This window comes from Protopterus annectens, chromosome 3.part0 (assembly GCF_019279795.1).
Source record: "Protopterus annectens isolate FY-2018-M chromosome 3.part0, PAN1.0, whole genome shotgun sequence".
NCBI lineage: Eukaryota > Metazoa > Chordata > Ceratodontiformes > Protopteridae > Protopterus > Protopterus annectens.
In genome coordinates, this window is record NC_056731.1 from 1,524,540,189 (window position 1) to 1,524,553,677 (window position 13,489).

Consider the following 13,489-nt stretch of genomic DNA (forward strand, 5'->3'; position numbering starts at 1 on the left):
AAGCAGTTTTGCGAGTGCAGGTTGGCGTTCTGAAATATTTCCGAAGCCGGAGTTTCAGACCGAATCAGAGTTGGCTAAGTACCCGTTGGGAACATTTTGGTTTTTTCTTGCCTCAGTATTTAACCGGATGTCAGAAAAAGTGAATAACTGTATTTCTTGTGGGAAACAGATACCTCATAGGGATTACCATACCTTGTGTATACCTTGTTTAGGGCCTGAGCACGACGTTGTTGGTTGCCGCTCTTGTGCTAGGTTTAACAAACGCACTATTAAGAGACGGTTAGACTGTGCTAGGTTAGTGTTTGGGAAGCGTTGCAATTATAAAATGCCGTCGGATGCTCCGACGCCCGCTTCGTCCAAGAAGCGCAAGGACAAAACAGCGAAGCCTAGGGTTGATGAACCGGCAGTCCCGGACGTCGGTTCTTTAGAAGGCTCAGTGGAGCCAGAGGTTTTGCCAGGAGTTTCTTTGGAGTCTCAGGCAGAGACTTTACTGTTACAGGATGTGCCTTCTCAGGAGGTAGGCCAGGCTGAGGGGGCTTCTCAGGTAACTGTTCTTCCCTCTCTTCCCAAGGTAGTTAGAGCCTCTCCTTCTGTTGCCAAAGCTTCTTTGAGAGGTAGGCCAAGTTCAGCTTCAGTGGGGGCTTCTCCTAGCATTTCAGGTTCTGTGCCTAAGAAACATATGCTTAAAATGGCAGAAGATTTGATTACTATGATTAGAGGTTCTATGCCCCCTCCTGATAAGAGGCCTAGGGTGGAACCGGAGTTTGATAGTTTTGAGCAGTGTTCAGAGGCTTCTGAGTCTTCTGCGGGAAGATTTGCAGGAGTATCCTCCTTATTCTGATTCTGATGTGGATGATTCCACTCCTACAGCTTCTCCTCCTGAGGATTTCTCATTTTCAGAGACTCTGCATTCCATGAGGGAGCACTTTAAATGGGAAGGCCAGGATTACTCTGATTCCAGGAAAAGGCTTAGGGAATTCTTGTTCTTGCCCCAGCATAGGCCCTTAGCTATTCCTCCTGTGTTGAATGTGGTGGAAGATGTTTTGCAGAGGCTTCCTGAACCCTGATTCTTTGCCTCCTGCTCCTGTTAAACCTGATAGGTACTATAGGGTGCCTGAAGCTCATAAGTATCTTTTAAGAGTCCTAGGGCAGACCCGAAACTGTTTCTCAGGGACCTAAAGGTGTTAAGGCCTCTGTGGTTAAAAACCCTGTTCCCACTGATAAAGAGGCAAGGGCTTTGGATAGATGGGGAAAGAAAGTGTATACTTCTTCCACTTTAGCCATGAGGCGTTGAATTGTCAGTTTCACATGCTTAAATATCAAAATTATCTCCTTTCACAACTGAAATCTAAGGTGGATGCTTTGGCGGAAGGTATTGAGTGTAAAGAGTTGCTGGATTTAGTTCATGTGTCTGAACAAGTGGGTAAGCATTCTTTGCAATGTGGTTTTGATGCTGTACAGGCCTCCTCGAGGGTGGCTGCCACTAGTTCTGTTCTTCGCAGGCATGCCTGGTTGAGGGATCAGAATTTAGCTGAGCATGTTAAGACAAGGATTTTGGATGCTCCTTTACAGTCTGATGTGTTGTTTGGTTCACCTGTGGAAGCAGTTTTAAAGAAAATGGAGGACAAAGCTAAGTCTATGCAAACTGTTAAAGATTTTTGCAGGTGCAGCCACCGAAGTTTAGTAGAAATTGGCCTACTAAGGGATGGACATATCCTGCTTATGATTCCCAGTCTAGGGGTAGGTCTAGACGTGGTAGGGGCAGAGCTCAAGGTTCTTTTAGGCCTAGAACAGGAGTTCACCTGCTCAGACTTCTGGTGAGGGTAGGGGTCAGTCCTTTCGTAAACAGACCCAATGACCTGCTTTTTCAGCTGCCAGTAGATTCTCGTCTGGCAGCTCCTTTGGGAGGAAGACTGTCTCTTTTCAAAGGAAATTGGGATTTAATTACTCAAGACAGATGGGTGTTGGATATCATTCACCACGGTTACAGGTTTTATTTCCATACATTGCCCCCTTTCAAAGGCATGCCAGATGTTCCGCCTCCACAAAGGAAAGAGGCTCACAAGCAAATTTCTCTGTTACTCCAAATAGGGGCCATTCAGCCAGTCCCTGTATCAGAAAGGGGCCTAGGATTTTATTCTCGCCTGTTCCTAGTACCAAAGAAGGGGAACACGTGGAGACCAATTTTGGATTTATCTATCCTCAACACTTATCTGGACATTCCCAAGTTCAAGATGTTGACGTTACAACAGCTTTTACCTCTGCTGGGCAAAGATCACTGGATGGTAACTTTAGATCTCAAGGAAGCTTACCTTCATGTGCCTATAAGACTAAGTTGCAGGAAGTATCTGCGTTTTCGAGCTGGAAATTCTCATTATCAGTTCTCTGCATTGCCCTTTGGCTTATCTACTGCCCAGAGTATTCACAAAGGTTCTGGCTCCAGTGATAGCTTACTTCAGGCTAAAAGGAATTCAAATCTATCCTTACTTGGACGACTGCCTGATTCTGGCTCAAGAAAAGGAAGACCTTCTACAGCATCTGGAATATGTTATAGCAGTGCTAAGATGCCTAGGGTATTCTGTGAACGAAATAAAGTCCAGTCTAGTACCCTCTCAAGACATGTGCTTTCTGGGTGTGAGACTGAATACAGCAGCCCAGATGGCCTTTTTAACCCCGGACAAACAAAAGAGTCTATCACTTTACTTCCATCAACTATCTCATCAGTCCGTGCTGACTGCAAGGACAGTCCTTCAAGCATTAGGGTTCATGGCATCTTGTATTCTGGTGCTTCCCAATGCCAAACTGCATATGAGGAAGCTACAATGGTATCTCAAAATGTATGGACACAGCACTGCCAGGATTTGGACACTGTCATTCAAATAATACCTTGCCTTCAAAAAGGATTTTTGTGGTGGGCTCAGGAATGTCACCTAAACAAGGGACTCTCTGTGACCCGGCCAGAGGCGAGTCAGATTTTAACGACAGATGCCTCGGACATTGCTTGGGGAGCTCATCTAAATGGAAAGTGGATACAAGACAAGTGGCCTGCCAGACTACAGCATCTACATATCAACATGAAGGAGATGTTAGCAGTCCAGTTTGCATTAATGGCTTTCAAGGAGTTACTTCTTCCAGGGCAGGTGTTGATTCTAACAGACAACACAACTGTCATGTGGTACATCAACAAGCAAGGGGGAACACATTCTTATCCACTATGCAGGCAAGCAATGATTTTATGGGAGACTGCGCTAAGCTTGCAACTAACTCTTCAGGCAAGATTTCTGCCGGGAGCACAGAACTCCTTAGCAGATGTGTTAAGCAGACAAATCATGGATCCCCACGAGTGGAAACTGGATCTTCATGTATTTCAGAAATTGACAGTGTCATGGGGAACTCCAGACATAGATCTGTTCGCTTCTCCACTAAACCACCAGCTGCCAAAGTTTTGCACAAAGGGGTTTCATCACACAGCTTGGAAAGTGGATGCTCTGTCTTTCAGTTGGAAAAACCTTCATGTGTATGCCTTTCCACCTCTGCCTCTTCTTCCAAAGGTGCTGTTAAAAGTCAGACAAGACAAGCCAAGGATGATTTTGATAGCTCCAGATTGGCCTCGGCAACACTGGTACCCACTACTAAGGAGTCTGGTAAGGAAGCCTCCATGGCCTTTACCTTTGATTCCTCATCTGTTATCTCAGAAGGACGGTCATCTGCTCAATGTCAAGCTTCACTCTCTTCATCTAACAGCCTGGCATATTCTGTGTTGAAACACAGCAGGTCTCAACTTCCTCAACAAGTTTTAAATGTGATTATGGAGGCTAGAAGACCTAGTACAAGGAAAGTGTACAGAAAAATGGAAGAGATTTTTGTTTTGGAGTACAGCAAAGAATTTGGAGATTTCTGAGCCTAATTTGAGTGTGGCTCTTCAATATCTTACTGAGTTATTGGACAAAGGTTTGTCCTTCTCTTCCATTAAGATTCATGCTGCAGCAATTTCAGCTCACTATGATTGTGACCCACCATTGTTTTCGCATCCTTTGTTCAAGCAGTTTCTTAGAGGGGCAAAGAATATAAGACCCACGTAGAGCTCCTACTCCTGCTTGGGATCTCAATTTTGTGTTGGACAAACTTACTCTACAACCTTTTGAGCCTGCGGCTACTGCTGAATTGAAATACTTGTCATGGAAGACTGCTTTTCTGTTGGCTATTACTTCTGCAAGAAGGGTGTCTGAGTTGCAGGCCCTTATGGCAGTAGAGCCCTTTATTGATTTTCCATAAGGATAGGGTATCATTACGTACTAATCCTTCCTTTATGCCTAAGGTGGTTTCTAGTGTGGCTTTAAACCAAACTATTCATTTGCCTACTTTTATGCAGACCCCCAAAATAAAGGGGAAAAGATTTTGCACACTTTAGATGTACACAGGCAATTGCGTTATTATTTAAGCAGGACTAAGGATTTTAGGCAGTCTCAGCAGTTGTTTGTTTCTTTTGCTTTGAGCTTCAGGGCAAGCCTGTGTCAAAACAAACTATTTCTAGGTGGATTGGGTTTTGCATTGCATTTTGTTATTCCCATCATGGCAAGGAGATTCCAGCTGGGATTAGGCCTCATTCCACTAGGGCTACTGCCACTTCAACAGCATTTCTAAGGGGTGGCAACTAAGGATATTTTGGAGGCAGCTACTTGGAGTTCAGTGCATACTTTCTCTAAGCATTATCACCTTCCTATCTACTCTAAGTCTAGGGCTGGTTTTGCCACAGCTGTTTTGCAAGGCATGTTGTCAGCTCCTACTTCTTTATGATTTGCCAGCCTCCCTTACCTCTGCTTTGGGATTCTACCCAATAGTAAGGACTGCAGCAATGTGGAGCGAAGAACATAGTACAGTTTTGTACCTACCATAAATGTAGATGTTCGAGGATCCACATTGCTGCAGTCCAATACCCTCCCTCCTTCCCTCTGTGTTTAGGGGTGGTTGTGTAGGTGAGGTTATATGCTGATATTTTTGTATATATTTTTGTATATATTGTACATATTTTTGGTGCAGGTATTTTGGGCCTTGTCTTTTTAGGGTCTTCTGACATCTGGGGCAAGAAAAGACTGAGGATATGACGTCGGTCATGCGCATTAGTACCCTGACGTACTGACGTCAGTCTAATGCGCCCTGACCGACGTCAGCCATATACTCTGGTATTCGGGCCGACTGGACAGCGGACTACCCCCAATAGTAAGGACTGCAGCAATGTGGATCCTCGAACATCTACATTTATGGTAGGTACAAAACTGTACTTTCTTTCACAGGGCTAGGCCCGTTTAACTTACAGGACCTACTCCTCGTGTAATTCTTCTGTAGGGCTAGGCCCTTTTTAGTTAGAGGACCTAGTCCAGAGTTATTCTCTTTCTCTTTTCTCCTCTGGTTTTGCTTGTGTGTCTGCAATGTCTAAGGATAGCAAGGAGCATGAACCCTCTGGGTTAAAAAAATATATTAAATGCTCCCAGAGAATGTCTTTGACGGATGGCCACAGTAGCTGTGTCTACTGCTTGGGAGCTATCCATTTGCAGAAATCATGTTTGTTCTGTCATGCTTTCTCTCCTAAAGTGTTGCAGGAGAGAAAGAACAAGCTGATACTCAGGGGTCTTTTGAAGCCAACCTTCTAGGAAGCCTTGTCTGGTTCGTCGGCTTCATCTTCAAATTCAAGATCTGACTCCAAATCAAAAGGTTCAAAAAGGCCTTCTCTGGCACCGGCTGGTGTTTCGGAGCCGCCTTCCAAGTTAACAAAATCTGCCTCCTCGACTCCTCAGTCTTCGAAGCTGAAGGAGAGCACCATGGTTTCAGAGTCGGTCTCAGGTGCTTCAGTGCCGATTGCTGAACCTTTGGAAATAGTTGACTGTTCTGCTCGGAGCTGGTCTGTAGAATCCCTGCCAGTCTCCAGTGCCTGCTAATTTGAGATCCCCAACTTTATCTTCCAGGAGTTTTTTTGGAAGAAGATGTGGAGAGGGTAGTACTAAGACTCCTGAAGTCGTTTGCTCTGCCTAAATTTTTGTTGGATCTGACCCAGCCGGTTCTGGAGCCACTCAAACCAGTTTTGCCCTCATCTGTGATTCCTCCTCCGAGCCGCATTGGCTTTTCGGAGCCGGAGTGCTTGTTACCAATGGAGGAACCCTCAGTTCCGGCTCCCCTTGCTGTTGCATTGGAACCGAGTTTGGCTCCGACACACTTGGCTCCGGCCGTCGTGTCCAGGGACTGAAGCTCTTCTGTTGGCACCAATGGGGAGGGTTTCAATCGATCTTAGTCGGTTCTGAACCTTCCTCTTGGTGCTTCCGCCAAAGTGAGCTTGGACCCTGCATCTATCTCGGAGCCGATGGCTCGGGCTCCGGCGCCATCCTTTGTCTCTTCGAAGTGAGGAGGGTCTTTGGAGCTGGAGAGGTCAGCTTTTGAGGTGATGAGGAGTGTGCTGTCACAATCTACAGCCCCTGCCAGTGGTACAAGCACTCTTCCCCCCAGGGCTCCCACTTCGGTCTCAGTACCTAGTCTCTCTGGAGACAGCAGAGACCCACAGCCTCAGGAGCCACCGGCTGGTGGCCCTCACTCTTCCAGGGCCTCCCCAGAAGGTCCTTTCGAGGAGCCTCCTCGGAAGAGGGTATGCAAGAGGAAGCATATTGACTCCCAGGATGAGTCTCTGACATCAGACACTGACCTCAAGGAGTCAGAGGGTGTCCCCCAATTCTTACTCTGATGATGTCTCCTTTGTGGACATCCTGAAGATCCTTAAACAGAGGTGCAACTGACCCACTGTCAACAATTTTGATGAGGAGTCGGTGTACCTGAAGGCTTTCAGGTCTCAACCCTCTGCCTCTTGGGTGTCTCCACCTGTCGACGAACTAATGGATCTGGTTAGTTGGAAGGTGTGGGATACTCCCGATGCCATGGAGCCGGTTCCTAGAAGACAAGATAAGTTCCTTTCTGCCCCTCCTCGAAAATAATTCTTGTCTATGAGCATTCCCATAGATGCCGTGGTGGTGGCAGCGGCCATGAAGAAGGAGTTGGTGGAGACTTCTTGCTCCGTTCATCCACCAAACAAGGAGTCTCGACAGATGAACAGATTTGGGAAGCGTGTATTTTGTTCAGTGGTTTTCACAGTTCGATCTCTGAACTATCTTACCCATTTCACGAGGTTGCAGAGGGATCTCCCCAAGGAGTTAGGAGATTCCATACAGGGTGCTTGTCCTGAGGGAGTCCCTGATAGGATCTCTGCTCAGTTGTCCACCCTAAATTTGGTAGTTAACTCCTCCATGTGTCTCATCTCCCATGCGGCTGATGGAACGAGCAGAGCAGCGGGTTCAGGAGTTGCCCTTAGGTGCCACTCCTGGATGTGCTTGTGTAATTTTGCGGAGCGTTTTAAGTCCACCTTCACCAATGCCCCATTTGATGGTTCCAAGGTGAAAGAAACACTCACTCAGTGTGAGCAGGAAGGAAAGACTCTCTCTGCTGTGGGAGTCCGCTTTACCGTCCCCTCTCGACCATACCCCAAAGGTCAAAGGGGAGGTAAAATGTGGTTCACAAAGTCCCAGAAAGCCTTTCCGGACACACAGAGTGAATCCTCCTTCAGAAGCAGAGGAGGAGGAAATGGTAGATGTCACCCTAGAGGCAGGGGCGGTCCGCAAGGCCATGATTCCTTTCGAGGACAGCCTTATCAGCGCTCCTGATGTGGGGCCCGATTGCGTTTCTCTGGGGCCAGTCGAGGGTCGCATCGTTTCTCTGGGGCCAGTCGAGGGTCGCATCTCTTTGTATTCAGAAGCCTGGCTATATATAACCTAAGACGAGTGGGTACAAAGAGTTGTTACCAGAGGCTTTATCATACCCTTTTCCCTTCCACCGTTTATTCCCAAAAAGATCTCCGATGTTCCACCCAATCACAGGGATCAGGCAAATGTGGAGATCAACAAGTTGCTCTCAAAAAGAGTCATCCAACCCATCCCAGCAGACCAGACAGGATCCGGAACTTACTCCAGGTTTTTTTTTTTAGTCCCAAAACGAACCGGAGACTGGAGACCAATTTTGGACCTCTGCAGATTAAACGAATCCGTGAAAAAGGATAAGTTTTGGATGGTCACACTGCAGTTGATACTCCTGTTGTTAGGGAAAGACTATTGGATGTGCTCTCTGGATCTCCAAAATGCCTACTACCGTATAAAAATGGACAAGGCGTCAAGGAGATACCTGCGCTTCCGGCTGGGAGCCAGCCATTATCAGTTTCGTGCTCTGCCCTTTGGTCTCACCACAGACCCATGGTGTTCACCAAATGCATGGCAGTAGTGACAGCTCACCTGACACGTCAGGAATTCCAGGTGTTTCCGTATTTGGGCGACTGGCTCTTGACCACCCCCACCAGGCATCTACTCCTCTAAAGCACAGATGCCACCATTCAGCTTTGTGCTCAACTAGGGATCTCTTTAAACTGGGAAAAATCTGCAATACTGCTCTCGCAATCTGTGATTTTTATAGGCGCAGAGGTAGACACAGTGGATGTGACAGTTCGTCTTCCCACCAAAAGAGCACAAAACCTCATCTCACAAGTTCAGCATCTTCTTCCGCTTTGGAAAGTCAAAGCAAAATGGATTCTTCATCTTCTTGGAACAATGGCCTCAACCATTCTGTTAATACCTTTAGGCAGGTTGCACATGAGAATCCTTCAATTGCTCCTGTTCTCCCAGTGGTCATTCCAATATCTGCCACTGAGTCACCCTATCCTGCTGACGGAATCATGCAAAAAAGACCTTCGTTGGTGGATAGCCCCCAACAACTTGTTCACAAGAGCTCCCTTTGTGCCTGCCCAACCCGTTGCTACTGTGACCACGGATGACTCCCAGGTCGGGTGGGGGGGCATTATCTTGGCAGGACTGTCCACGGCACATGGCAAGAACACGAGGCTCATCTGCATATCAGCATTCTGGAGATGAGAGCGGTGCTTCTGGCGTTGCAAGCACTTCAGGACATTCTTCCTCCAGGGATGATTGCAATATCGACAACATGTCGGTTGTGTGGTATATCAACAAACAGGGCGGTACCAGATTTTACCAACTCTGTCGAGAGGCCATGCGAGTTTGGGAATGGGCGATTTCTTCCCAGTGCTTTCTGGTGGCAATACACATTCCGGGGACAACCAGTGTGATGGCCGACAAGCTAAGCCGGGCAATCTTACTGCCTCACGAGTGGTCTTTGAAGCGGGAAATAGTGGAACAGATTTTCCGAAAATGGGGACAACCTTGCTGCAACCTTTTTGCCAGTCCAGTCAATGCCAAGTGCAGCAGTTATTTTTCCTTGATTCCCCCTCCAGGGGAAACACCCAGAGATGCTGTGGTCCACGATTGGCCCATGGGACTTCTATATGCCTTTCCTCCATTCCCTCTTATCTCCAAAGTGATACAGATAGCCAATTGACTGAGAAGCAAGTTGATCCTCATTGCTCCTTACTGGCCACGTCAGGTCTGGTTCCCCTTCCTCAAGCCTCTTCTCCTGGACGATCCTTGGATTCTGGACCTAGTTCCAGATCTATTGACCCACATGTCTGGTTCGCTACACCCCTCTCTCCACACCCTCAAGTTGACAGCTTGGCTGCTCCAGTTCCACCTCTAGTCAGGCTTCACGATGTTTCGTCGTCAGGGTCCGATATTCTTTTATCCTCGCATAAACCCTCAACCAGAAGGCTGTATGACAGTAAATGGAAAAGGTTCTCTATTTAGGCACAGAAAATGAAAGTGGATCCTTACACCGCTCCCATTCCTGTGATTCTGAAATTCCTTTCGGAGCTTTTTCAGCAGGGATCTGCCACGGCCACCATCAAAGTACAATTGGCGGCAATCTCTCATTTTTATTTAGGTTCTCCAAATGTCAACCTTATGTCTCATAAGCTATGCAAGACTTTCTTGAGAGGAGCCACTTTACTGAGACCACCATCACAAGAACCTGTGGCTTCTTGGGACTTAAATTTTGTGTTGTCCAAACTAACATCCCCTCCCTTTGAACCGTCTCATTCATCTTCCTTAAAATATTTGTCTTGGAAGACTGTTTTTTTTAGTAGCTATTACGTCAGCCAGACATGTATCTGAGCTACAAGCCATGTCTATTAAGCCACCTTATTTAGTCTTTCATAAAGACAGGGTTTCTTTTACGTACCAATCCTTCATTTGTTCCCACAGTTTGTTCTGCCACATTGAATCAGTCCATTGAGCTTCCAGTTTTCTTTCCCATTCATTGCAATGCAGCTGAATATCGTTTCCACCAGCTGGATGTTCACAGACAGCTACATTTTTATTTGCAGCAGACCAAAAAATTTCAGAAGTCAGACCAGTTGTTCATTTCTTTTTCCAACTCCAGATTGGGCTTACCAGTTTCTAAGGTGATTTCTAGTTGCATAGCTTTTATCTACAGTTCGGAGGGCAGACCTTTACTCCACAGGATCAAGGCTCACTCTACCAGGTCTCTGTCTACCTCAAGCCTTTCAAGCCAGGGTACCAATTGATCATATCTGTGCGGCAGCTACGTGGGCTACCCCTCACACTTTCATTACTCATAAGTTGGATTTAGCTTCTAGGGGTAGAGCATCCTTTGGCTCCACGGTGCCTAGGAGTGTTTTCCAATGAGCCACCCAAGAATAAGGTGCTAGGGACACTGTCCCATATGTAAAAATGAAGGTGAGATTGAACTACCTAACATAAAGAAGTTATGTACTCACCATAACTTTCCCTGTTGGTAGTCCATCTCACCCTTCATTTTTACTAACCCGCCCTCCTGCCCCTATCCTGGAAGATCTGGAGGTAATACTTTAAATTTCTTGGTTGGTGACCCTTTTGTATTGGTTTGTTGGTTAGGGTTTTTTTTCTGTTTCTAGTGAGCAGCAAACAAGATCTGGGGATTGCACGGGTGCACCTTGGGATACCTGCTTAACCACGAGCCAACCAGAAGTCTTTGAGCTTGAAAATCGTCCGAGTCGGAGCCGAGGATCGGCTCCGAACCCATATGTAAAAATGAAGGGTGAGATGGACTACCAACATGGAATGTTATGGTGAGTAGAGAACTTCTTTTTTACCATATTGCTATAGATTTGGTTAGTTAATGTATAAAGTGCTATCAGTGTACTGTAGCTGGGGCAAATCCATGTTATTTGTGTGTGATGTTTTTCAGAATTATGGCTGTAGGGCATTAATTGCCATATTGGCCAATAGTCAGTGACTGTGGTGGGGGTAGTAGCAACTTTGTGGAGGGTCACTGTTAGTGAGTGTTTAATATTTAGTGAAATTAACTTGTGGTGATGCTGAGACCGAACATATGCTGATGAGCATCTTAGACTGATACTGCCTACTCTTAGCAATTTACATTGTAATATGTGAAAATCTGGATTGTAGCTGTAGTCTGTTTTATCTAACAGTTATTAAGTGCCTTTGTTGAAAATTTTTTAAAGTAAGGGGGTATGAAATGTATTTATGTATGGGGGGTTGTGGAGTATGTTAAAACTTTGGTTGAAGGAGAAGAGGGCCGATATGTTGTGTTTCAGTTCATTGACATTTTTTATGATAATCTATTCATTTGCTTTAACTTTTTAAAATATTTTATTGGTCTTTTCATTTCTAATGGCATGACAGAAGCTTCCTAGTTCCTTGAGTCGATTAGTTTGCAGAAAGCATTTATTGCCTTAGCTTTGTTGGATGATAACTGTAAGATGGATGTCATCTAAATGTAATTGCTTGCGTTGATGTCTTTGTGCAGAGCAGGCAGTTATTTGTGTCATTGGGAATGATAACACAAGACTTTTAAATATTCTGGAAATGTGAAATGTTGAATTTAAACAAACTTGTCCATGTTTAATCTGTTAATCCAGCGGGACCTTTTGTTTTTGGTTAAGGTGGTGCAGTGTTATTACTCTGTGTCTGCAGTGAGTTGCAAGACTCCGTACATTTTCTGGTTGCAAAGGTTGCTGTTTGAGTACAGAATGAGAGCAATACGTGACGGTCTGCATAAAGATAAACAATAAATCAGTTTTCCATATAGTATCAGTGCATCACAAAAATATGGAGTTGTGGAAAAAGCTGCACATATCACACAGTTCGTTTTCATTATTGTAAGAAGTATTACTATTTTAACTGGTTTACTTAGACTCCATTTTAAGATTTGTTTTTTGTCTATCCCACTTCCACAAAATTTCAGATCTTCTGCAACAGTATCGTAGTGCAGTGATTAAGATGAGTAATGTAAAGCAAGAACTTGACCAACAGCTGGAATACCTCAGCTCTCCTGAAATGAACAAGAAAAAAGAAGAACTTGACGACCAAGAAAAGCATCTCAAACTTTTGGAAGAGAAACTGGGTACGTGTTCATCTTGTATTATTGTTAAAACTGATTTGTTTTTCCAGGAGGTGGGGGTATCACCTTTTGTGGTTTGCAGCAGATGCTTTTAATTATCTTGGAATTAGCTAGAACAAATCATGTGGATAGCATGTACTGGTTGCTGTTTAAAGCACTGTTCTGTTTTGGTAAGTGGGCTTGTAATACAACTTGGCTTAAACTCATTTATGTTAATTCTGAATTTTTATTAAGGCTGGTAATTCAGAAAGTGCATGTAGTATAGTGCACATTATTAGTCCGTCTGTTCATTTCCTAATAAGGTATATTTGGCAGCACTATCTTCCTAATCCCAAACTGTACAATGAGTGCACTGTGAGTTCTTTGTCCAGTGATTTAAAATCAGGTTTGTTTAAGGTAATTAACTCCTTTCTTCCAGGCAGTTGGAGAGCACTTGTGCTGGAGAATACAGTGTGTAATGTTGGTTAAGTATTTTGACTCTTTACTGTTTGCTTATAGAAGTATGAGGTTATAAAAATTTCATTTGCCACTGCTGTGAGGCTGTTGCATTAGTGAACAGTAAAGCATTGCTTTCCACTCCCTACTATTACCCCATTTAGTTTTCACTGTCTTGCTATAGAGATTCTCTGTATTAAGCATAGCACTCACAGTTAGACGCTGTCCTGTTCGATTCTCAACTAGAGTATCTTTTGTGTGGAGACATGCGTGAATGGGCGTACCTTCGTTGAAGGTTGTGCGTCAGGGCTGGCAACTCTGCACATAAAAATCTCCTGCCAATCATTAGCCGACCGGAATTCCGCTGTGGCGACCCCTAACCAGGAAAAGCCGAAAGGCACAACAACAACGGTTTACTTATATTAAATGGCTGCAGTACTTTATGTTAAATAAATAATAAATAAATAGAACAAAATGTTTCTCTCTCTTTTTATTGTCTCTCATATTGTTTAGAGTAAGACTACCTGGAATTGTTCTGGTCTTTCTGTCAGAACTTTAGAAAGATCAACTTATTTGTTGATGCGCTCTGAGGAAGTCTCTCCTCTTCTTCCTGTAGGGACAAGCACAACAGCCATTGCTGTTTCTACAGTGAGCAGTCTTCCAAAATATCAGTGGATATGGGTTTCCCTACCAGGTGTAG

General features: G+C 45.0%; 1 protein-coding gene across 1 annotated transcript in view; it reads left to right on the forward strand.

Moving 5' to 3' along the window:
• Positions 1–13,489, forward strand: part of SMCHD1 (structural maintenance of chromosomes flexible hinge domain containing 1) — a 3,546,415-nt gene that overhangs the window by 3,414,049 nt on the left and 118,877 nt on the right. Inside the window, exon 46 of the mRNA XM_044065561.1 lies at positions 12,199–12,357. Within this exon, the coding sequence (XP_043921496.1) occupies positions 12,199–12,357 (159 nt within the window). The remainder of the gene's footprint in view (positions 1–12,198; positions 12,358–13,489) is intronic.